The sequence below is a fragment of the Anarhichas minor genome, unplaced genomic scaffold (genome assembly GCF_050575085.1).
Source record: "Anarhichas minor isolate MPS153535 unplaced genomic scaffold, ASM5057508v1 ptg000024l, whole genome shotgun sequence".
Taxonomy (NCBI): Eukaryota; Metazoa; Chordata; class Actinopteri; order Perciformes; family Anarhichadidae; genus Anarhichas; species Anarhichas minor.
The window spans coordinates 12,975,191-13,000,841 of NW_027466470.1; the positions used below are offsets into that span (position 1 = coordinate 12,975,191).

The following is a 25,651-nucleotide window of genomic DNA, read 5'->3' on the forward strand; positions in this document are numbered from 1 at the left end:
AAGAAAGGTTTAATAAGTGTAAGCCCATTTAATAGCTTAAGCAGTATAAATGCAAAGCAAAAATAGTATAAAAGAGGGTTTGCTATGATGGAAATTTCAAGGATTATACCTTTACACTTTTCAACAAAGAAAAGTTTGCTAATTCCTAGATTCTGGATTTTTTTCAGAAAGGGACAAGGAGAGGATCATTTCAAACTAGTTAATGAAACATTTTTGAGGAAATCCACAACAGAAATTATTATTCAGAGCAGACTTTGTGGACGTATAAATGAAGTCCAAAAGTAGTCACAAATGATGAGCTTTTAAAACTTCAAAACCAGTTGAACTTTATTGACCTTCATGCTAAAAGTTTGTGTATTCTGAACAAATAAAGAACACACTGTTGGCAGATGTTGCAAAATAGCTTCTCCTGTCTGTACATTGTACACTGACCACCTTTGCAGCATCTGCATGTGTGTGTGTGTGTGTGTGTGTGTGTGTGTGTGTGTGTGTGCGCGTGATGAGTGGGGGGCAACCTCCTCCAATGACTGTGTAAAGACTGAAAGAAAAGGGTGAATCTTCCCCCTCCCGACTTCAAAAACAATTGCGCCTGCCAATCCCCTTCAAGCTATAAACTCACTTATCAATAGTTATCTGCCCTCATGCCCCCTGATTTATATATAAGCAGGAGGACACCCTGCACCTTTCCCCTCCATACACTGTCTAAAGTCTACACACACACACATCAGTGTCACCAGCTGCCACCATGCCTGCAAACTTCAGTGGGAAATGGATACTGGAAACCAATGACAAATTTGAGGAGTATTTGAAAGTGTTGAGTAAGAAACTTTTAATTTTGGTGGGTTTCATTTTGCATGAGATGTTATGTGTTAAACTAGTGTTTCAAGGTGATGTTACAGGTTGGAAAAGCTGTACAAGTATAACAAAGTTATTGTTCAATCCAATCTGTAGCTAATGCAAACATGTTTTTCTCAGGTAATGATTTCGCCACAGATTATTGAGTATACAACAAATATGACGTCAAATACTAAAATGATTCGGATTAAAAAAACAAACAAAAAACATACGTACCTTCATGTAACATTATTCATGGTCATGAGGTCTTGATTTCTGTATCATGGACAGAAATCCAGACCTTAAGTATACTAACATGGGACAAACTAAACACAGAAGTGAGGGAAATCTCCACATTACTTTATCTATTCCTGTAAAAAATTTAAAAAAATGTATATGTGTGTGTGTATATATGTATATATACTAGAATCTAGCTTTTCTGAAAAGGTTTTATAATCAAGTCTCTCTATTCTGGCCCTAGATATTGACTTTGCCACAAGGAAAATTGCTATCTCCCTATCTCAGACCAAAGTGGTAACCCAAGATGGAGACAAGTTTAACTTCAAAACGTTGAGCACCTTCAGGAATTATGAGCTCGCCTTCACTGTAGGGGTTGAGTTTGATGAGCACACCAAAGGACTAGACAACAGAAACATCAAGGTGGGTTGATCTCTCATATATAAAGTCTTTGCAGTCAGTCTACATCTTGAGCCTCTCATAATATCCCTGACATCTAATGACTTTGTTGCACAAAATGACATGACAATGGTGCACCTGATACCTGCAGGCATTTTAACCATTCCCTTTTCATTACTATTTTCCTATAGTAAAAAAGATATAACTGTCAAAGATATAAGATATAAAGATATGAAATAACTGGAGGTAACATGGGAAAAAAACAAAGCATTGTATTTTCATAAGCCAGTAAAATATATTAAACTGTTTTTTTGATGATAGTGTTCAGTTATAATTTCTCCACAGAGGCCCACTGACATTTAGTACATTTCCTTGCCAAAAGAAGAGCAACTATAATAAGTCTACACTAGAAGCTGCTTTTATTCAATGCTAATTGAACATCAAGATGAAAGTAATCCTAATTTGGTGAGTCTTCATGGCGGCATAAACCTTCAGGTTAGAAAAGCGAGCCTGGTAAAAGTAATCATGTAAGAGGTGGAGGCAGGGATTTTTTGAGAGGACATTATCTAACATGGTTTAAGTAAAATATACTTTAAATGTGTATTAAATAATGACTTACGTTTGTTGTTTAATGAATGGACTACATGTGGTGTCTTGTAGTGTCTGGTGACCTGGGAGGGGGACAAGCTGGTGTGCACTCAGAAAGGAGAGAAGGCCAACCGTGGCTGGAAACACTGGATCGAAGGAGACAAACTCTACCTGGTGGGTTGACAGTATCTGTCATGATAGTTGTATTTGTATTTGAACCAGAACATGGGCTGATGGATGAAAAGAGAAACGTGTTAGATTTGTGGCATGTATTGCACAGCAGAATGTGATTATTAAGTATGATGAGGACAGTTTTAACACTGTTATTGCTCTGCTCTTGTTTTTTATAATTACCTCTTTATTTCCTCCCACAGGAGCTGACGTGTGAAGATGTAGTTTGTGTTCAGATGTTCAAGAGAAAAGAATAAAAGGCAAATGTATGTTTTTATTTTCATTTACTCGGTTGACAAGGTCTTTGTTTGCTCCACAATAACATGGTTTCCCAAACATATAAACTAAATGAATAAAGGTGCTTTTTACACATACATATTGTGTTGTGTAAGAATAAAGACAAACATGTTATTTTAATTATTTAACTTCAAATGTGCGTGTTTACAATGGGTCTAACATCAGGAGAGAATGAAAGTATTACCTTATACAAGGTGGCTGCTAGACAGCCAAACTAATATCAAACTCATGAACTGACTTTTAGAAGAGTTATAACTTCACATTGTTTATCTGCTACACATTACATTGAACACATCTTACAGTGTACTACAGAGGGGTATATTATAAACTAATGCTTAAACTGCCATCTGCTGGGGAAACATGATAGTATTTTGGGGGGGAGATGAGATTATATTATAAATATTATTATTACATTATATGTAACAATAACACAAAAAGATCTAAGCCGATCTAAGATCTATATTACAACTTTCAATTTTAAGTGTAAGACTTTCTGTGTCTGGAAAAGTTGATACAACTGATGACTATGATTATAGAATACTATTACTGATAAACAAACTCAATAAACAAACGCGATAATTGAAAGCGACACATGTAATGATTGTGTTTATTCTAAAGTTTATTTCTAAATGGTTCAATTAAAGTCATGGTTTGTAAGGAAACTAGTTGGTGGATCAGAATCAGAATCAGAATCAGCTTTATTGGCGTGCGCATGTGGGATTTGACTACGGTTTTCACATTGCTCTCAACGTACATACACAGAATATACAAATAAACAAGAAAAATATGAAAACAAGGACATTAAAGACAACAAAGTAGAACAGAGAAACTAAGCATTTAACATTTAAAAACTATCTACAGTATAAAGATGGTTAAGTATATTAAATAATTCCCTCCCCTCTTTACTCGCTATCATCAGTTTGACTGTACACTTACAGGTGTAGGCCTACTACATAGATGTTTTGTAAAGGACTGAATGACGGCCATTTGTAATCAGGCCAATTGTGCTTTGATACCGCACAGTCGGGTTACAATATGGCCTAATTAGTATATTGTTTTTTTGTTTTTCTTCTTACAAGAAAGCCTTCTTGTCACAATGACATCTTACTCATGATTAACACCACTTAATATGTGTTGGTATCTGTAGCTATAATGACAAAAAGTTAAGAGAAAGGGAAGAAAAAAAGAGAAAGAACATCTTTCACAAATTCAAGGGCATGTCAGGGATCTCAGTCACCTCTAGTGCCATTAATTGAATTCAATCAATTAAAGTAAGATGAAAAAAAAAGATGAACTTGATGTGCTGCAATGGGCCTCCCACCAAGGTATTGCTCAGTAAATCTCAGACAAATGCAAAGTAGAGCACATTAGTAATATGAAATTATCATGTTATAATGGCACCGCAAAGTCATAACAAACCATGCAGGTTTGTTTCCTGCCACCGTGACACCCATCAGACCCATCGACTGTAGAGCAGACCTTCATGTCACGTCACCACTTCCAGAGCACAACTCACGCGAGATTGATATTAAGGAAGTTCCACGTCAGTAGTGCTCTGTTCACCAGTCGGACCCCTATTGCAACTGCTCCCATCTCATTTAACTGATTTTATTGTGACAACACGGGGATAAAACATGGTAAGAGACATTTAATATAGTCCCCAGCATGTTTTGTTTCCGTACAGGTCATCGGAGTGTCCTTGTTCATGTTTAAAAGGACGGTGGAATTGTCAAATAGAAATGCATCATTGTATATAGCTTAGCGGCTAACTAGCTTGAGCTAGCAGGATAACTTGTAGCTAACTGCTATTTAAATTGTTAAACAACGACTGTTTGTAAGCTTAAGTTATATGTGGTTGCATTTGTTTTGAGTCAGTTGTCGAATTAATTATGATGGGGTGTAGCTATACATTTACGATTATTGGAATCATTGAAATATATATGGCTTAATGTTAACATGCTAACGGTTATTTGGCTACCTGTCATTATTGTGGGTCTTTACTCGGAAGCTATAGCTGTGTCATTAGCTAAATGACCCTGTAATGGCACTCATATTGAGAGTTTGAACGTCGGAGGAACAAGGAAAAGACCCAGATGTCCTCTTGTGTTTTCAGCCTCTGAGGCTGGACATCAAGCGGAGGCTGACGGCTCGGTCCGACCGAGTGAAGAGTGTGGACCTTCACCCGACCGAGCCATGGATGCTTGCCAGTCTGTACAACGGCAGTGTCTGTGTGTGGAACCACGAAACACAGGTGGGATCACTTATCGATGGGCCACCCATACAAAGCTGCATTACGGAACACAGATTAACACTAAGTATGATGATGTTGCACACGGATTCAGCACTGTTCTTTGTTTCCAGACTCTCGTCAAGACCTTTGAAGTATGTGACCTCCCGGTCAGAGCCTCTAAGTTTGTGGCAAGGAAGAACTGGGTCATTACGGGAGCGGTGAGTTTCATGACTCTGACAGTTGTCATCCTTAACACCAGCAGTTATACAAGCTAGTAGTATAAACCTGAGCGTGTGAGTTTAACTGGTGTGGTATGTATGTTGTGTGGGCATGTGCAGTAAACCCTTGAGCAGTGGTGTCACATCAATATTTTACATCTGATGGTTTTGCGTTACATTTTTCTCATTGTGTTCGACTCAAATGGCATAGACCAACTGTTTATATCGGAATGTATTTTACTCTCGTCTATCTTTGTGTTCATTTAGTATATTGAACTAATATTCCAATTGTTTTTCTCCCTGAGCAGGATGACATGCAGATCCGAGTGTTCAACTACAACACCTTGGAGCGTGTCCACATGTTTGAGGCCCACTCTGACTACATCCGTTGCATCGCCATCCATCCGACCCAGCCCTATATCCTCACCAGCAGTGGTAAGCCCATACAACTTATATATATCATAGATTGATGGGTAGCATCCTCTTCTGACATAATGATTCAAAAACACAAAGGTCTCTTTCTACCAGTGTCCTCAAATGCATTTGTTTTGAGTGCACACAAGCATGAATGTATTTCTGTGCAGATGACATGTTGATCAAGCTGTGGGACTGGGAGAAGAAGTGGTCATGCAGCCAGGTGTTCGAGGGCCACACTCACTATGTCATGCAGATTGTCATCAACCCCAAGGACAACAACCAGTTTGCCAGTGCCTCCCTGGACAGGACGATTAAGGTAGGGGCCGCTTGCTGATGTCTTTACTGCTGCCAATTTGATCTTGTCATTGGGACCGTGGGACACCCAGATCCTTCTGCCTTACAGATTTATAATTGCTATAAATTAAGCACATTCTTGCCTTTTTAATTATAGACATACAATTATGATGTACTTATAATTAAAGGTCTTTGAAGTGCATTCATTGATTTTCTGCTGTGTCCTCTGGGTTTTTTCAGGTTTGGCAGCTAGGCTCTTCGTCTCCCAATTTCACTCTGGAGGGTCATGAGAAAGGGGTCAATTGTATTGACTACTATAGTGGAGGAGACAAGCCCTACCTCATCTCTGGGGCTGATGACCGCCAAGTAAAGATCTGGGACTACCAGGTAAATGATTTTCATTCACAAGAAGGTGAAAGTAAACCACATAACACGAATCATGGAACAAATTAACTCTTAAGTAGAACGCAGGCTAATTTATTTTTCTTACATTATGAAAAATAAACAATTATAGCTTGCTGAAAGAGTTGAGCATATTTTCATCATTGATCAGCTACATCATTTCTGTGAGCATCCTTTAGCATTGTGTCTATATGTTTAACTTTCTTCCTCTGTGTGTTGTAGAACAAGACCTGTGTTCAGACTCTGGAGGGCCACGCCCAGAACGTCTCCTGTGTCAGCTTCCACCCCGAGCTGCCCATCATCATCACTGGATCAGAGGACGGTGAGCAGGAATCGCACTCATCCTCAACTCTGCCCCCACAATGCATCTCACCTCATGGCCTGATTGATCATTGCTTTATGCAACTTTAGGTACGGTGCGTATCTGGCACTCAAGCACTTACCGCCTGGAGAGTACTCTGAACTATGGCATGGAGAGAGTGTGGTGTGTGTGCGGCCTCAGAGGCTCCAACAATGTGGCGCTGGGCTACGATGAAGGCAGCATCATTATCAAGGTGAGCAGAAGAGAGAGGGATTCTAAAAAATGTGTTTTGATTGAAAAGAAACTTACTATACGCCCTTACATACTGCTAAATAGTAATATAGAAGAAAAATGAGTTGTGCAGGAAAAAAAACAAGTGGCTTACAAAGGAAGTGTATCTTTAAAGACATCAAGATGAATTGTATTGTGTATACAATCAAATATCTCTGTCGACGTCCGCTGTGTAGGTGGGTCGGGAGGAGCCAGCGATGTCTATGGATGCGAACGGAAAAATCATCTGGGCCAAACACAGTGAGGTACAGCAAGCCAACCTGAAGGCCATGGGGGACGCTGAGATCAAGGACGGAGAGAGGCTGCCGTTGGCTGTCAAAGACATGGGAAGCTGCGAGATTTACCCTCAAACCATTCAGCACAACCCTAATGGAAGGTATGCATGCACTCAACCCAGGCCCTTTGGCTGGTTATGAGTATTTCAGAACCAGGCAGACATGAGCACCACCACCACTGTTATGAAAGTGAATGATCCTTGAATATGTTTATTTTTGTTTCCCACATTAGAGGTGGATTTGAAATAATGTTTGTCACTCGTTTATGCATTTTTTGTGTGCACCAGGTTTGTTGTGGTGTGCGGAGATGGAGAGTATATCATCTATACTGCCATGGCTTTGAGGAACAAGAGCTTTGGCTCAGCACAGGAGTTTGCCTGGGCACATGACTCATCTGAGTAAGTATGCTGTTGGAAATAGGTGCGATACTTCCCTGCTCTACACCTCTGTATCAGAGAATTAACGGCTACACTCTTTTTTTTTTTCTGTAACAGATATGCCATCAGAGAAAGCAACAGTATTGTGAAAATCTTCAAAAATTTCAAAGAAAAGAAATCTTTTAAGCCTGACTTTGGAGCTGAAGGTAATGTGAACATTGTTATATAGTAAACTTGTGGTTCTTGAAGTGGATGGTTCCCACTGTCTTCCTCACTGGATGTGTTCCCATTCTTCCCTGCAGGGATCTATGGAGGTTTCTTGCTTGGGGTGAGGTCAGTGAATGGCCTGGCCTTTTATGACTGGGAGAACACCGAGCTGGTCCGCCGCATTGAGATCCAGCCCAAACACGTAAGACTTGTATACAAATATCTTGAACAGCACTGTATGTAAATCATTTATAAAAGGCCTAGAAGGGCTCGTGTCCAGTCATTTTAGTATCTCTGTTTCTTCATCACTCTCTCTTCATCCTCTTTTTCATAATCAACACAGATCTTCTGGTCAGACTCTGGTGAACTGGTCTGCATCGCTACAGAGGAGTCCTTTTTCATTCTGCGCTATATGTCAGAGAAAGTAGCTGCTTCTCAAGAGAACAATGAAGGAGTGACCGAGGATGGTATTGAAGATGCCTTTGAGGTGGGTGCTTTTAACTTTCAGTGCTAAAAAATACTCCCATATCCTAATTAATCTGGGTTGTACCCACAGAGTTATATTCCATTGCATAGCTTCAACTCAATGCTTTATATTCAGAATGAAGGAGTGTTTTCCTCACTTTAAACTATACCTTACATTCGCAACCTTTTGTGTGATTTATTTATTTTATGTCCAGGTCCAGGGAGAAATCCAGGAGATCGTGAAGACTGGACTTTGGGTAGGAGACTGCTTCATCTACACCAGCTCTGTGAACAGACTCAACTACTATGTAGGAGGAGAGATCGTCACGATTGCTCACCTCGACAGGTACAAATACAGACGGTTTAGCTTGAATTTAAGTAGTAAGTAATAAAATATAATACCTGCCTCTTAAAAGACCCTGCCTGTATCTCTCAAGCAACTTGTAAACGTTATGCTCATAAGAATAATACGGTACGTTTATCACAGTTGCATAGACTGTCTGTCTAGAAGGATAACGGCTAAGCTGTAAATGTTTATTTCATTGCTGTTAAGGATGCTGAATCTTTCATGCCAACTGCTTTCTCTCCCTGCAGAACCATGTACCTGCTGGGTTACATCCCAAAAGACGACCGTCTGTACCTTGGAGACAAGGAGCTCAACATTGTGAGCTACTCCCTGCTGGTCTCCGTCCTGGAGTACCAGACTGCCGTCATGAGGAGGGACTTTGGAATGGCTGACAAGGTGCTTCCCACAATTCCTAAAGAGCAGCGCACCAGGGTCGCACATTTCCTGGAGAAACAGGTAAGGAAATACATTAGGAGTCTATTTCCTTATTTATTTAATGCAAGTCAGTTTAATTGCAATACATATTTCTTAATAGCAGTCTGTGCTTGTAAAAGATGCTGAAGGGTTTTGTTTCTTTGTCTCTTCAGGGCTTCAAGCAGCAGGCGCTGGCTGTGTCCACAGACTCTGAACACAGGTTTGAGCTGGCGTTGCAGCTGGGAGAGTTGAAGATCGCCTACCAGCTGGCTGTGGAGGCAGAGGTAGGAGCAGAGTAGTTTTCTCTTGAAACTCAGTCAAGCTCTATAACGTATCACAAGGCGAGAGCCTTCTTAAAAACATTACCGGACAATTCACAATGGCTCACAACAGTTTGGCTGCTGTTGTCATTTCCTGCCGTTACTGGTCAGGTTCTCTTTCCAGTACATTTCTAATATTTGTCATTTTGACCCCTGCAGTCGGAGCAGAAGTGGAAGCAGTTAGCGGAGCTGGCTATCAGTAAGTGCCAATTCGGCCTGGCCCAGGAGTGCCTGCACCACGCTCAGGATTACGGTGGCCTGCTGCTCCTCGCAACAGCCTCCGGTAACGCTACAATGGTGGGCAAGCTGGCTGAGGGGGCAGAGAAAGACGGCAAGAACAACGTGGCCTTCATGACCTACTTCCTGCAGGGGAAGTGAGTACCAGCTGAGTGTGACATTGGTGGACACATTACAGAATAGATATGTGTTGTTCTACATAACGTCTTTTCTCCACAGTCTGGATCAGTGTTTGGAGCTTCTGATCAGAACAAACCGACTGCCTGAAGCTGCCTTCCTGGCTCGCACCTACCTGCCCAGTCAGGTGTCCCGTGTGGTCAAATTATGGAGGGAGAACCTGGCTAAAGTCAACACGAAGGTCAGTTCTGTTATCACGATTAATGTTTATTTGAAGAAATATTGATACAGCAAAGAACTTTGAAACTAAGATCAAGAAAACAATCAGCACCAATCTAGGTGTAGAAAAATAGGGTTTAAATTAACAGGATTTTAGATTCTTAAGGGTTCGAATGTCTGGATATTTCCTCTTGACCGTCACACATTGTACTGGGTCGTCATTACAGGCGGCCGAGTCTCTAGCAGACCCCACAGAGTACGAGAATCTGTTCCCCGGGCTGAAAGAAGCCTTTGCAGCCGAGCATTACCTCCGAGAGTCCTGCTTGGGCACCTCTAGGCCTGCCAAAGAGTATCCTCTCGTCACGGTGAGTTGCACAAGTTTTTAATTGACAAATGAGGTTGTTGGGCCGACAATATTTCTAAAGCTTTATCTCAATCCTATCTCCTCTTTTTTACACATTTTTCAGCTCAACGAAGACAGGAATATTCTTGAGGAGGCTCAGGGATACGAGCCCAAAGGAACCTTCATTCCTACAGTCTCCAAGGTTTGTCTGCAGCATCCAACATTTTCTTTTGAGCCAACCTTTATGTAATAGTTAGCAGTCAAAATGGGATTTTACAAAAAGGTTCAATATAAACTAGAGGAACCAATGGGCAGTAATATTCAAACTTTATTTGACTCCCTTTTACCGGCAGACACAGGCCAGTGAGCAGTCAGTGGCAGCAGCTGCAGCAGTAGCAGCTGTGACATCTTCACAGCCTGAACCTGCTGCTGCTCCTCCAGCAGCGGACAAAGAAGAAGAGGAGGAGGATGAGGAAGAAGAGGAGGAGGAGGAGGAAGAGGAAATCCCTGAGTCACAAAAAGAGGTTAGACTTGTATTTCTTCTCTTTTTCTCTTCTGATTATTGTGTTTTGTTTCTCACAATTAAAAAGAAATATAGAATGAGATTCTTATTGATCATACAATGGTTACTGCTATTTAATCCAAATAAATTAATAGTCAATCCAATATTGTGTACTGCAATTGATTTAAAATAGAAAAACATTTGGCAGTTGTGTTAACGTCTTTTTCATATAAGAAATACAGTTCCAAGTGGTTCACATAAAATCTAAAAAGAAACAGGATTCAGGGATAAAATATGAATAAATAAATAATTCTAATTAAAACAAATGATCCTTTGTGTGTCTTTATGTAGACTCTGGATGAGCTGGAAGTGGACCTGGACAACATGGAGCTGGACGACATCGACACCACAGACATGAACCTTGATGATGACTTTCTAGATGACTGAGACCTGACACCACTCTGTCACCCAGCACTCTTCAGAGCTTATTTAAAGAAAACAAAAGAAAGAGACCAAACTCCCTTTCCCCCTTTTTTGTATTTGTACGTAAAAATATTATATTGTCATGTCCGCCTACTACAGTGGCAGGATTTAAGTAGATGATGATGATGATGATGAAGAAGATATCAGTAAGGTTTTATTCTCAGAAGAGCAGTAGACACATGTCTATTCAGACTTTCCTCCATTTTGTACACCACGTATTGATTGCTTGAGAAACTTTCACTAACTGTCCATTGAGTGATAAGGTATATTTACTCTTTGCTTTGTGTTGTCTGTAATGGCAAATCAAAATGCATTCAGTCCAATAAACTTCGGTTGCTGTACATATTCCCATTTGACTTGAGTGTTCTGTACGAGATGGAAAAACACGGTGATACTACAGTCTCATAGTTTCGATATGTAGCCGTGGGACAGATCCTTTGATTAAAGGGGAATAAATGTAACATCTTCCAGTTAACAGGATGTTGACATGTTACTAGTTGTGTCATGCCATCCATCTAATGGTACTAGTTGAGGGTGAACCATTTATTTGTCGGCTTGTGTAATTGTTTTTGCACAAATACCAAAATGAGCTATGTTTGTCTGCTCTTGCCTTTGCAAGAAAACTGAGAAAAGACTGAAATGTCAGTCTGACTATACCTGAAGATATCATAAGATAATAGCTGGAAACACCTGTGTGGGTCTACCACCTCTGTATTTGTCTTGGGTATATTTCTGTACTGCTAAAATTCACAGTGACAATTCCATTTTTAAGATGCTATTGTGTAAATCTAAAGTATTGATATTAATAAATGACTGAAGACACCCAACCCAAATTCTACAAGGAATTGATTTTACTTAGATAGGCTGGAGCCCTCCTGTGACCAGAGTGTGTATAGAAGAAAGGAAGGTTATGGTGTCGTAGTGACTTTTTCTCACCAACATTTCTTTTTTAAATTGATCCCTGAGCCTTTAATCCCACATCCTGTCCCTAAGAAGGGTGGCCCCTCTGGCTGTAGGGGCCTAATGTCCCTGTCCGTGTGACCGCCTCTGTCGGCTCATGCACTGCGGTGACTTTACGCTGTCACTCTCCTCCTCTCCTGTGGATGGCGCCCCTCCTAGACAGGCTTGGACGATTTTGAGCAGTTTCGTGTGCAACAAAGTACCGAGCTTGGCAGCTAGCGAGAAGGAAAAACCCCGACCCTTCACAGACTGTTTATCTTTACTGCGTTTTCAAACTGTTTTTTCATTTATTTCTAAGCTTTTATCGGCACATTGGAAGTTGGATACAAACGGGAACTAACGCGATTCAAACCTTCGGACGTTGGTAGGAAGCTTTGTGGAAGAGCAAGGTGCTCTTCTTTTTATAGAGGCAGGCATACGGTTAGCTAGCTGCCGTGGAGAAGAGAACCAGGGCTACGCAGCGAGTAACGTTAGGTCAACAAGGGAGAGCCGGGAGGACCACCATCGCCACGGGGAGTCGGGGCCCGAGAGGGAGCCTGCCAGGCCCGCGGCTTGATGCACCCTGCCTGCTTCGCCTTAGCCGCAGTCCGAGATGGGGGAGACCAAAATTATCTACCACCTCGACGACCAAGAGACGCCGTATCTGGTGAAACTGTCTGTACCGGCGGACAAAGTCACTCTGGCAGACTTCAAAAATGTCCTCAAGAAACCGAATTACAAGTTCTTCTTCAAATCTATGGACGATGACTTCGGGTAACTTGTTTTAAAGGGTTTATTGTGTTTAACATGGGACCAGCGCAACACCCCCTCGGTTTTTTTAGTTTTACGTTAGTGCAGCTAGATTTACGTTAACTTGGTTGTTACTTCTCTCCGCTGGCTTGTCATCAGCTTTAACGTTACCTGGCTGCCGATCGTTAGCTAGCTTCTTGCATTGCAGTTCCTTTGTTAGCTAGCTTAGCTTGCTAGCGACGAGCTCGCGGCGTTAGCAGGTCTGTTCAGCGTCCCGACCCCGTTTGTTTACATTGCTCGTGTGGCTAGCCTGTGCCTCCACTTTGTGTGACCAAGTTTGGTCTTTGTCAGTTTCACGAACCCCAGTGAAAGTCCCGACTGGCATGTAAAGTTATATTAGGTAAAGTGGTAAACAGGGGTAGTTAATAACACTGATAATAACCGGTTAATGCTGTCAGTGGGTGCTTAATGTATGGTACTTTTCTGGGCGTAATGTCAGGATGCAAACGGCCAGTTTCAGTTAGTCGGTGAGTCCAGCAGGCCCCCGCTGTTGTTGTCTATTAGCCTGAGGAATGCAGAGTTGGACACAGGAATGCCCTGTTCATCACCCTGGCAGCTTTATGAGCACGTCCTTTTGTGTTAAAACATAAGTGGAAAAGTAGACGTTTTATGTTCCTCCAGACAGTGCCTTCTACAGAGCTACAGGAGGGAGGGGGGGGGGGGGGGCTATTTAAAAGAAAAGATCAGCCAGACTTCCAAAGTTGTTTTTGGCTAAACTCAAACTAGGGTGGGGCAACAACTTCTTAGCATTTGCAAGTGGGAGAGACATGTTTTGAGAGGACCCACAGCTATTCATGCTGTGAAGAGGGAAGGGTTATTCTGTAAATAGACCGTACTCCAAACGGTGGTAGAGATGGACCAACCGGTCAGACTGGAATAGAGACTGGGACCGTCTCACTGACCATCACTATTCACTCTGGTCTGAAAGGCACCGCTAACCATCACCAGTCGTCTGAGGCACTGGTTAATAAATGCATGCCTGGTTTGTTCTTGGTTCTTTCAAGCAAACAGTCTGTTGAAGAATGATTAACTGGAAAGCTTTGCAAAAAAAAAAAAAAATCCAGTTGAATTGGTTAAAAACACACGTGAAGAACCATGATTGTACAGGAAATACTTTTTATGTTTTGTTAATTTCAGTGCCAATAGTTTTCCTTTTTTTTATATCAGGCTTTGATGTATAGACAGACACTTCTTACATATAATGCCTGAACAAATTGCCTTCCTTTGACGTGACCCCTGACATTTTGTTTAGCAGTGCTAAAGTGTACGGTAACATGTTGCTCGTATGCTTTCCTTGATTCGTTAAATATGTTCTTTCCTCAACTTGATTATATATTACCATCAAGTTAATGCTGACATCGGCAACAAAGTATGAAGGAACAGGTTTATCTTTGCAGAAAGGTTTAGGGGATGCATTTATGTTTTTGACCTACCTTTATTACACAATAATCAGCTCTGACATTTTACCGTGGCATTAGGCAATATTGTATATCTCTGGCTGGATGTGTGTAACAACAGTGTTCAGAGTGGACCATTAAATCAGCTTTGGGTTTCCCAGTTGTCCGTCCTGACGGAAGTGTTGCCCATCCCCTGCCTCGTGTTTATTGCCCCCAGAGTGCTATTGTGTTGGTTACGGTTTACTGAAACCGCTTTGTTCTCTTTACAGGGTGGTAAAGGAGGAAATATCTGACGACAACGCTAAACTGCCCTGTTTTAATGGACGTGTGGTGTCATGGGTAGGTTCGAAATGCATTCAATTTCATTCAATTTGTCATTTTCTGGTTTGTTTATATTTTGTTGTGCACTTGTCTGCGTTGGCTGTATTTGTGTGGTTAAGCGGCTGCGTGGCAACTGTTTGCGTGTATAACAATGATTCCCATCTGTTGGCCAGTGATCATGTTGATACTTGGTCTCCAGGGAGATGCCCCATTCGTCTGGGTGATAATATCATTACCACATAATGATCCCACGAGCAACAGACGCATGCAAACACGCTTTTTCTCTCCTTGTGTGTTTAAAGCACCTTGAGAGAAAGTGAGCTGCAATCATTTTAAAGTAATTTCATATAAGTCTTCACCTATGCTAGTAACGGCACGCAACACATGCCTACTTGCACACATGTACTTGCGTGCAGTATCTCATTTAGAGGCTCTGAGCAGTAATTCTCCCGTCTCCGCAACACAAGAGACATCTGGTGCTGCTTCTCCATTCCTCTCCCCTCCACTTTGAAATTAGGTTAAAACAAGTGAAATCACAGGATAGGCAAAAAATACCCCGTAACAAAGAGCCTCACTGCATGTCCTCTAATAAGAAGATTGAGTCTCACAAGCTGGGGGAAATACTGTTGAGAGAGTGCTCTGTTCATTGATGTGAACGGCTAATGCATTTGGTTAATTTACTACAGTGTGGTTATAATTAAAGGTTTTATTTGAGAGTCATCAACACAGATGTTTGAGTTTATAACCCAGCGTGCTCATCCTGATGTGTCCCTCTGTTGTGGTGATTTTCATTCCACTGTGTCAAGTTTGGTTGACTGTGGTTCAAAGCCTATTCCTGTGTGTGTGTGTGTGTGTGTGTGTTGTTGAAATGTTCCATGTACAATGAAACGTTATCTCTGCTGCAGTGTGTCCATTTGTTTGTCTCCAGCGTTCATCTGTTGTTTCAACCATGTGATTGATTGTTCTCTGGGGTCCGAGGGCCTGGCTCTCTATCGTCACATCATCACAACAGACTAGCACCCTCAATGTGGCCTGTTGTGCTTTATAGTCAGCTGACAACCAGATCTGGTCTATCACATTCTTTTTTTACACCTTATCTCAGTGCACCTCAACTGTCCTGCAGTAACTACACTTCTGCCCTTCCTGCAGAACAACATGTTTTCCCTATAAGCTGAACAAACACAATGAATGTATAAACTGGATAAAAAGCAACCTGTATAATGTCCAGACAAGTCAAAACAGTTGATGGACAGTCTAGTCAATCAAGACAAAAAGACATTTGCAGGTATCACCTGGGCACCTTTTTACAATCATCTGACTTTTCATAGTCCAGATCAGTTATTATTTATGAAAACAAACATGAATTAACCTGCCCTAATGTGTGTTATGGCCAAACACAATGTATAAAGTAGACAATGTGTAATTAACATGATGGGTGTGGTGACGCTGACATGACACAACCTGGGCATGCTGCGTATAAAATTAAATTTTACTAGTGAACTCCAGTTCAAACGTTTTTGTTTTTTTCCTGCTCACTACACCGAAGAAACGGTGTACTTGTTAAAATGGTAAAAAAAAGAATTATAGTCATATATAGTGACATAAACGGCAAGCACATTTGAGCTTCTTACCCAACTGTGTAGGCTGCTAATCGTGGAGATAGTTTCCCACTGATCTAATGTCAGCTTTAAGCTTGTTCATGCTTGCATATCATACAAGTATATGCTTCATTTCTAACAAGATCCAAGATTAGAACTACAGATCTATGGCAGAATGTCGAAAAAGATACTGAATGAGCCGGACTAATGTTCGCTGGAATGTGCTACAAGTAAAAAGGAAGACGATGGTAATGTTGAAGGCCGAATATCCTAATGTTAAAATCTATTGCTCATGTCATTTCCCCTGAAAACTCGGTCATGGTCCATCGGATCCCACTTTTTCCACACTTTGGTTACTTGGGCAACACTGTCAGGTAGACAAATAACAACTTGGCACACGGTCTGTCACAACTCTCTGAAACCACAGCTGCCTTTGAATCATCAGGAAATGAGTAGACAACAAATAGATTTCTACATTAGTCCCTAACGGTCCATAACTACTGCCGAGCCTGTAGGCAGTGACGATATACCACCCAGTGCTTGGACACGGTGTAGTGTAAACACACCAGGGCTCCGGCGTGGGTCTGCTGCCCACTTGTCTTTCAGTGTTTTCTTTCCCCTGAGTGTTTGTCTCAGTCCTCTGACTGACCTGACTCTCTCGTCTGTTGACAGTTGGTCTCTGGAGACGGGGCCCACACAGATGCCGGCTCCGTGGCAGACAGTACAGAGGCGGCTCCGCCTTTGGAGAGGACCGGGGGCATCGGAGACTCCAGACCACCCTCTTATCAGTCAGTATATTCAGAGATAGTGGGCTGTATTTCTTTTAGAGTGTGTGTGTGTGTGTGTGTGTGTGTGTTCGAGAAAGAGAAAGATGCCATGCATACTTTGTGTTTGGCTCTGTGCGTGAATGAGTCCTGTGTTTCCTAATAACAACGGTAACAGAGGAAACGGCAAATTTGAAAAAGTCTGACATCTTGTTACTGCCCAGGAGGAAATAACATCTACCTTTTTCTTCTTCTACTCTTTTATCATTAGATTATCTTCATTCTGGAAGTTAATGTAGAGCACTGGTGTCTATTATTCATGCTTCATGTTGCCAGTCTTTTAGTTCTTAAATATGTTTCCTAAAACGTGTATTTTTAGCATTTGTAAGCGCAGTCTGGTTCATCTGCAAATAAAGCAAAGTGTGTAGAAGACACATGATGGAAGTGAAAAAGAAACCAGACTGAAATAAGTCAAGCAATGCAACAATTCCCACCCAATATTCAACTGCACTGAGTGAGCGAAGGCTTTATACTCAACACAGTTCGTGATGTGTTTATAACAAGAAGCGATTTTAATATAAACATTTGTTTAAGTGGCTGTTAAATGAGCTCAACGTTCTGGATAACGACGTAGCGTAATTCTCTCTCTTTTTAACACCAACTCTGTCGTCTGTGCACCGTCTCTGTCTGAAGTGGGGTAGCAGCCAGCGGTCGGGACAGTCTGGACAATGACACGGAGACCGGCTCCATCGTGTCGCAAAGGAGAGAGCGGGAGAAGCCGCGACGGAAACACACGAACGACCACGGTCAGAGAGATGTCCGCTTCCTTTTTCTCATTGACCTTCATTGTATCTCGCAACTCACCGATGTCATTTATCTGGTGGGGGAAATTCAAGGGTTTTACTGTGCACGGGGTGGTTTGCATCAGTAAAATGTGTTGCCACAAATGAAAAGCTTTGACTTGAACTTCCATTAGATATGATCAATAAGGAACACGCAGGGTTTGAAGAGTTATTTTGTAACGGGTGACAAGGTTATATAGGCCTAAAGAGAAGAATCTCACACCTGACTGACACGCTAAGTTCTTATCTTTTGTAACATAATATGTATATTTTTCACGTCGTGTATACATGCGTCATCCTGACCCTAACGCTGTCCCACTGCAGGTGGAAGGCAGAACGGCTACTCGTCGCGTTCGATTGGACGCGGGGGCCCCGAATACGACAGCTGCTCGTCCTTCATGAGCAGCGAGCTGGAGTCTACTTCCTGTTTTGACTCGGAAGATGACGACGCAACCAGCAGGTCAGACGTTCTGTGTAGCTGTCCAACTTGTTGTTCATTAAGTTCAGTTCCCAGTGAGGGAAAAAAAGCCTTTTGACTCGAGCAATGTGTCTGCAATTACATATGATGCGTTTTGGCAGAGATTAGCACGGTCTAATTGTCTGGTGATTTTTGTGGTTTACCCCCCCCCCCCCCCCCCCTCGGGTTCTCCTCCAGGAGTCGTTAAAATATCTGCAACCCACTTTAAAGACTCTGCTGTTCTCAGTCTTAAGGCATCTACCAGGATGTTTTTTTTTTCCCCCGTTGATGCAGATCTGGAGAACAGCTTCGTCAGTATATGTGAAAGAAATGTCTGGATATTGATGCCACTGATAAGACATCTGTCAGGATATAACTTGTAAATGATGTGGGTTGGATGCCGTCATACAGTTAAAGCTGTTCCTGACTCCTGGCAAGCACCACTTTCCTCATGGAAACAGGGTTTAAAGGGCTTTTTATTTATGTAGGTAACATTCAATTTGATGCTGAGACCAGTTAAATGGGTAAAATTGTCTCTCCAGGTATTTTTATTCACATTATGATGTGTTGTGTTTTCTTTTAGTTTGATTCACGTAGCGATACATATTTGGTCATATAGTACAACCCTTTCCATGTGTGTGAATAGTCTCTAAAACAATTAGCTTTCTTCTTTTCTTGTGTTCAGATTCAGCAGCTCCACAGAGCAGAGCTCCTCTCGTCTGATGAGACGACACCGACGCCGCCGACGGAAACCCAAGGCCTCCAATATCGACAGGGTGAGACGGCACACTTGGGACGTGCAGGACTGCAAATTCACCCCATTTATCTTCTAGTTTGTGACTTTTGATTCTTCTTCTCGTATTTATTTTCTTTCCTCTTAATTTCCATAATTCGTCTCTCCAGTCTTCGTCGTTCAGCAGCATCACGGACTCCACCATGTCTCTGAACATCATCACTGTCACTCTCAACATGGGTAAGTCACACAGAATGCAACTAGATTTGTCGGGATGAATGGAGAGTGCATTTCTTCAGAATAACGCCTCCTTATAAAGTCACACCCTTGGCCCGAGTTAAAACATTTCTTTCACAAGATGGGGAAATATGCAAATGTAGGTAATTTCTTCCATATTGATGACCTCATCTGTCTTTACTTCCTCCACTTCCCTCTTGAATACACATTGTCTGTTCCTCTCCTCTTCACAGAGAAGTACAACTTTCTGGGCATCAGTATTGTGGGTCAGAGTAATGAGAGGGGAGATGGAGGAATCTACATTGGCTCCATCATGAAGGGAGGAGCTGTGGCTGCAGACGGACGTATAGAGCCCGGGGACATGCTGTTGCAGGTGTGTGTCTGTATGTGTGTGTGAAAGACAAAGAGAGAGAGAGAGAGAGAGAGAGAGAGAGCGGCAGGTGTGTGTCTGTGCATGCCTGGGACTTGGACAAGGAGTGTGTGTGTGTGTGTGTGTGTGTGTGTGTGTGTGTGTGTGTGTGTGTGTGTGTGTGTGTGTGTGTGTGTGTGTGTGTGTGTGTGTGTGTGTGTGTGTGAGAGAGAATCATTGGAATAACTAACCCTGTGAACGATTTATACCTCGTTCTATGGGAATATAGCATGTTAGTGAACTCAAGCCTGTCCTTTGTTCACATTATGATGTTACAAATGTATGTTTACAACCTTTGAGAGATTGTCTTTCTGTCTTTTTTTTTTTTTTTTTTTTTTTATCCCCGTAGGTGAACGACATAAACTTCGAGAACATGAGCAATGACGATGCGGTTCGAGTACTGAGGGACATCGTGCACAAACCAGGGTGAGCAGCAAACTGGCACACACGATACAAGCGTATGGCACACAGAATATACACAGAAGATGCACAACATGACTGAATTCTAGTAAAGTTGAAGCTGAGATCATTCTTTGTGTCTGTTTTTTTTTTTTTTACCAGTCCCATTACTCTGACCGTGGCCAAGTGCTGGGACCCAAACCCTCGGAGTTGCTTTGCTCTGCCCAGAAGTGAGTGTTTGTCTCCTCTTATTCCCTTTTGTCCTTGTCCATACATGCAAACTGCTTATCCTACGTTTAATTCAACAGGTGAGCCAATCCGGCCCATTGACCCAGCTGCGTGGGTGTCCCACACGGCGGCCATGACCGGGGTCTACCCTGCGTATGGCATGAGCCCTTCTATGAGCACCGTTACCTCCACCAGCTCCTCCATCAGCAGCTCCATCCCCGAGACTGAACGTGAGTCTCGTCGCCCGCTGCAGCTGCCTGTTATTGCTTCTTATCAAGGCACTTTAAGTCAAAACAACTTACATCCCACCATAACTCTTAGTCACAGTTTTTGAAGTTGCAATGTACATATTCTGCCTTTTTAAAAAAACATTCTACTGTGTTTTCTCTTGGCTTTTTGTTAGATACAGTTGACTATTCAACCTACTACGATCGGAGGCATTAAGTCCTCCAGGATTGTTGATACTCAGGATTTTACTTTATGACCATTCTGCTCTCATTCTGGAGCCCCCACCCTCTGTCCTCCATAAAGAGCAGATGTATCAGTATCTTCCTCAGACGTGTTAGTAAATCTGTGTTGAGCGTGGCCCTGCCCTCTCACTGCATTCCTGCGACTAGTCTCCGTTCCAGCTTTTACTGTGCAGAGCCTCACAGCTTCCATCTGCTCAATAACTCTTGTCAAAACTGAGCCATAACTCACGACTTTCATCTTCCCTGTAATCTTTGGAAGAATGGGGGGGGTTTCCTCTTTTCTCTCAGGAGAAACGGCGTTCCTCTCTCGACACACTTTCTTGACCAAATTGATATGATTCACATTTCTGGAGATTTCCCCCCCCCCCCCCCAAGTGATCACATGTTTGTTTATTTCTGGCTACAATTTCTGGTTTACTGGTGCATTTTTCATACACTCTGCATAATGGACCAACTGTATTGGTGCCAGAAGTTATTTAAAGTGCAGCAACAGTGACGTTTTATCGGAGACAAAAAAAAAAAATCTGCAATCTAAAATATCAGTTCAGTTGTTGCCATCATTTACTTTTGCTTGTTAACAACTTATTAAAAACTGAAAAATGTAAATCTACATGTATCAAACTGTCATATGTACAGTACCCATATGTTACGATGTGATCGTGTTCTACGGAGGACATTTCATTTATTATGATCAGGCTTGACCAGTTCAGTTGTAGTCCACTTCAAACAAAGATCCAGCCTCCTCTGATTCATGATCTGTCGCATTACAGTCCAGACCACAGGAAACCAAATATTAACTCAGGCAAATTCAAAAAACTGATTTTTGGAATCGTCAGAGATACAGTAACGGCACGCAGCTGTGCTCTCGTTGATTTAGTAGGAAACACAACAAATACACCAGCGGTTTTCATTCAAAGCAGGTTCAGTGGTGTTAAACAACCAACTCTGACAGGAGGATGTGGTTGAGCTCCCGTGATAACGTGTCTTCTGATCTTTCCCAGGATTCGATGACTTCCACCTCTCCATCCACAGCGACATGGCAACGGTTGCGAAGGCCATGGCCTGCCCAGAGTCAGGTCTGGAGGTGCGGGACAGGATGTGGCTCAAGATCACCATCGCGAATGCCTTTATCGGTATGTCTGTCAAAGCAGAGGGCGTGATCACTGAGTGTCTCAGTGAAAACCTCTCATAGCAATTTTCTTTTATTGCTCCAAGTTGCATATCACAGCAGTAGTGTCTTCTTCATTTCATCCAGAAAAGATGTGGCTTTGTTGATGACTAAAACAGTCCAAAAGCACCTGTGGACAGATAAATGTCACATAAATATAGATGATTCAAGTCATCTTGGATATAATTCTATATCCTTAAATAGTCATTGAATGTGATGAGCAGAAACTGTACCTAAAGTGTGTGTCTTTGTGTCCTCAGGGTCTGATGTGGTGGACTGGCTCTTCCATCACGTGGAGGGGTTCTCAGATCGCCGAGAAGCCCGTAAATACGCCAGCAACCTGCTGAAGGCCGGCTACATCCGGCACACCGTCAACAAGATCACCTTCTCTGAACAGTGCTACTACGTCTTTGGAGACCTCTGCGGCAGTAAGTGGATGCTCAGATCTGCTTTGAGCGTTGTCATTAAAAGCAAGTCTCCATCTATAGGTGGGGTGGTACTGTGGAAGTCTAAATCCGTCCTTCTTTCTCTCTCTCAGACATGACCCATCTGTCTCTCCATGAACACGATGGTTCCAGCGGGGGTGCCTCAGACCAGGACACTCTCCCCCCTCTGCCTCACCCCGGGGCAGCGCCCTGGCCCATGACTATGCCCTACCAGTTCCCCATTCTACACCCATACGACATGCAACAGCCCTTCCATGGTGGACCAGGCGCTGGCAGTGCAGGAAGCCAGCACAGCGGTGAGTGCCGTTAGAACATGCTGACTCTGGGGTATTGGTGGAAAACTACAGGATTCATCTTCTTCATCATCCATGTCTATGCTGCAAACACCATGTTGCACAGTATGTTGCCAAAACACATCTTAAGTATGACGCTTCCGGCAGAGCTCACCGGAGGCTAACACAGAAACAGTAAAAATATGTTACAGTCTGTAACTGACGTGAATTCATGCTTGCTACAGCTGCATTTCTTGTTATGGTGCGAACTACAAAGTGTCACTTTGCACAGAGAAATTTAACCTGAAACATTTTTGCTGTGTTCAACATCTGGTTTTGCGGTCTTATCCAAAAAGGAAAATCAACATAAATTTGATCGCCGCACTTTCTTTCCAGCTCTAGGTCCAGTGCATGTTTCGATTAGCATACTTCAAAGACATGAAGGGAATAACTTCGTTATTTGAAGAGTGAAAAACATTCCACCCAACAGCTCCAAAGCTGCCGGGTTTACTTGTTTGTTTTGTGTATTTAACATGTGTAGAAATAGAAAACCAGACATTGTGGTTTTAGGAACAGTTTGCTTACGCAATGAATACTGACCAACAGCAGCTGGACCCACTTTCTGCAAAAACATCTTAGATGTCCTGTCCTGTCCTCATTTTTTTGGTTGCACACTAACATTGAATGTACTGCTAATAGTTAACCAGGTTACAAGATACAACGTGGATTTTGGAGTTGCTATACGGTTATTTTATTGCTTTTTATTCTCTAGCCTTCACAGTTGGTGCTCAGCTAGTCCCGTCTAAAAGACACAGAGAAATAACATGTACCTTTTCATCTGTCTTTGGCAACAAGTATAAATACAAAATCTAAATATCAGAATGTTCCTTTAAGCGTAGAAGCAGTTCTGGTTTTGAATCCGTCAGTCTGAAGAACACTCCTCTAAAGCGAGCAGCCTGTTTGTGGTAATAAAATGAAAACATGTAATTGCCTTCAGTAATGGCTGAGCTGTCTGGCCTGTGAAAGGCAGTGGATGCTCCGTTTGCATGTCTGCATTAGTCATGCAGCTCTCCTGAGAGTCTCCCACAAACTGGGTCACGCCTGCCTCCGTCACTTCACTGGCACCCAGATGGGAGTGAGTGGCTCAAATAGGTCACTCGGATTGAATTAACAAAACGTGGTGTTTGTGTGTGTTTTACGCTTGGGTAATAATCGCATCTTCTACTCTGTCCACAGGAAGCAGCGGCTCGAACTGCAGTAAAAACGAGGGGCGGAAGTCCGGCGGCAGTGCCAGCGAAACCGAGATCAGGAGCCACCGAGCTCCAAGTGAGCGCTCGGTGGCTCCCCCTAGTGAACGAAGCATCCGTAGCTCTGTCAGCCACCGCAGTGCCAACTCCCACTCGATAGCCTACAGTCCAGGGCTCGTCTACGGTCCCCCCGGCCTGCCCCCCCAGCCCCCACTGTCGACCGCCGCACCTGGCGCCCCACCGGGCAGAGAGCTCACCTCTGTGCCCCCCGAGCTCACCGCCTCACGCCAGTCTCTGCGCATGGCGGTGGGCAATGCCGGGGAATTCTTTGTTGATGTGATGTAACGCTGGTGTCTTAGGCCAATAACAAAGTAGCAGATGGGGCTTTATCTGAGAAGGACAGCATGACAGGATACGGGGGAGGGAAGATTGCAAAAAAACAACCAAGGCCTTGATTCCACTCTCCTAAAAGCAGAAATGGAACTGTTGTGTCTGTTGAGAGAAAATGTTCCTCCTTCTTTGTGCTTTTCTTCCTCATAGTACTAGTGGCCATACTTTCTTCAGTGAAGAAACCCCCCTCCCCCCCCTCCCCCCCCCCCTCGCTCAAGATGGAACCAAAGCGCCTTTCTCGATTTCCACTACTCAGTGGGGCAGAGTTTGCGTAAGGACTAAGAGCAAAGAGAGGGAGTGAGACGGTGTAAACGGACAACTGGGGGAAGATGACGCCGCATTTTTCTACACGGATGTTTTTCATTTGTTCTTCTCTTCGCTCTACCTCCCTTATCTTAACACTCTGTCCTCCCCCTCCGCTGTTCACATCAAAACTGAGAGCAAGAAGCCTCTTTCCTTCCTTCTGTTCTTTCAATTCCAACTCACTGACCTCTTAACAAGAAAAAAATAATAACCCGAAATGAACACTAACTGTTAACCTTATTCAGACTTTTTAAATGTTTGCTTGACTTAAGAGAGAAAGAAATGGAAACATGTGTATGTAGTGCAAGAGAGAGACAGTCCTTACTGTAAGAATGCATTTGATTTATTATATATGTAGTTGGTCACAACTAGTTTAATTTTTAAATGCTAAACAGGAGCATCCAGCTTCAAGAGTCATTTTTACACTGCATAACTGCATTTTCATCTGTTAGCCAGAGCATTTTCAGACTCTGTCTAGTGATAATGTATAGTGGGGGAAAAAAGTCCTACCATGTCTTTCACACTACTCTTTTATCAAGGAAAAAATGTCTTTTTATTTATAAATATAGTTTTATGACTTAACTTTGCTGCTGTGTGTTGTGTTTTTATTTGAGTGTGTGCATGTGTTTGTGAAGCCATAATTTGCAATTTCGGGTTTATTTCTTTTTGTTTGTTTTTTTCATGGGTCCGGGTCATGTTTGCATTTAAAGGCAGTGGAATTCAGACTGTCCAAGATTAGGAATGTGAAGGTTAGGCAATCTGCTGCACAGATGTGTGTGTGTGTGTGTGTGTGTGTGTGTGTGTGTGTGTGTGTGTGTGTGTGTGTGTGTGTGTGTGTGTGTGTGTGTGTGTGTGTGTGTGTGTGTGTGTGTGTGTGTGTGTGTGTGTGTGTGTGTGTGTGTGTGTGTGTGTGTGTGTGTGTGTGTGTGTGTGTGTGTGTGTGTGTGCACAAGAGATCAGCCTGTGTTCATTTAGATTTGCTTCACAACTGAATGACCTTATGCAAAAATGTTCCCTGTGGTTTGGGGGGAGACTCTTGTAGAGAGGTGGTTTGATTCAACTTGGACAAAAAAAGTAGAGTTGGAGCAGATGGACTCTGCATGGCAGAATAAAAAAAGACCACCCACACAACCATTTTCTTTAAAGAAAAACAAATTCCCTGTTTCCTAATTCCATTCAGTGAAGGTGGGATTTAAAGAACTGTCCGGGGAGCTAAAGAGGAATATACCCCTGTGTT

General features: G+C 42.6%; 3 protein-coding genes across 3 annotated transcripts; all 3 read left to right on the top strand.

The window, feature by feature from the left end:
• The first annotated feature begins 745 nt into the window (after window positions 1–745).
• On the top strand, window positions 746–2,486 carry rbp2b (retinol binding protein 2b, cellular). Its single transcript, XM_076098484.1, has 4 exons — window positions 746–818; window positions 1,316–1,494; window positions 2,131–2,232; window positions 2,433–2,486. Exons 1-4 carry the CDS (start codon window positions 746–748, stop codon window positions 2,484–2,486), a joined length of 408 nt encoding a protein of 135 aa, XP_075954599.1.
• Window positions 2,487–4,048: 1,562 nt separating this feature from the next.
• On the top strand, window positions 4,049–11,330 carry copb2 (COPI coat complex subunit beta 2). The gene is made up of 22 exons (XM_076097871.1): window positions 4,049–4,163; window positions 4,640–4,777; window positions 4,888–4,974; window positions 5,283–5,409; window positions 5,559–5,707; window positions 5,926–6,072; window positions 6,310–6,409; window positions 6,499–6,641; window positions 6,856–7,055; window positions 7,242–7,352; window positions 7,449–7,537; window positions 7,634–7,740; window positions 7,882–8,025; window positions 8,219–8,349; window positions 8,598–8,805; window positions 8,937–9,047; window positions 9,243–9,457; window positions 9,540–9,678; window positions 9,884–10,021; window positions 10,124–10,201; window positions 10,353–10,523; window positions 10,853–11,330. The coding sequence occupies exons 1-22, from the start codon at window positions 4,161–4,163 to the stop codon at window positions 10,946–10,948; spliced, it is 2,832 nt and encodes a 943-aa protein (XP_075953986.1). The 5' UTR covers window positions 4,049–4,160; the 3' UTR covers window positions 10,949–11,330.
• A 792-nt stretch (window positions 11,331–12,122) lies between these two features.
• LOC142956335 (segment polarity protein dishevelled homolog DVL-3-like) lies at window positions 12,123–25,001 on the top strand. Its single transcript, XM_076097873.1, has 15 exons — window positions 12,123–12,697; window positions 14,400–14,469; window positions 16,722–16,837; window positions 17,507–17,619; window positions 17,980–18,115; window positions 18,798–18,888; window positions 19,016–19,085; window positions 19,316–19,455; window positions 19,841–19,917; window positions 20,053–20,120; window positions 20,199–20,348; window positions 21,590–21,721; window positions 22,017–22,184; window positions 22,295–22,498; window positions 23,711–25,001. Exons 1-15 carry the CDS (start codon window positions 12,537–12,539, stop codon window positions 24,064–24,066), a joined length of 2,052 nt encoding a protein of 683 aa, XP_075953988.1. The 5' UTR covers window positions 12,123–12,536; the 3' UTR covers window positions 24,067–25,001.
• Window positions 25,002–25,651: the final 650 nt, after the last annotated feature.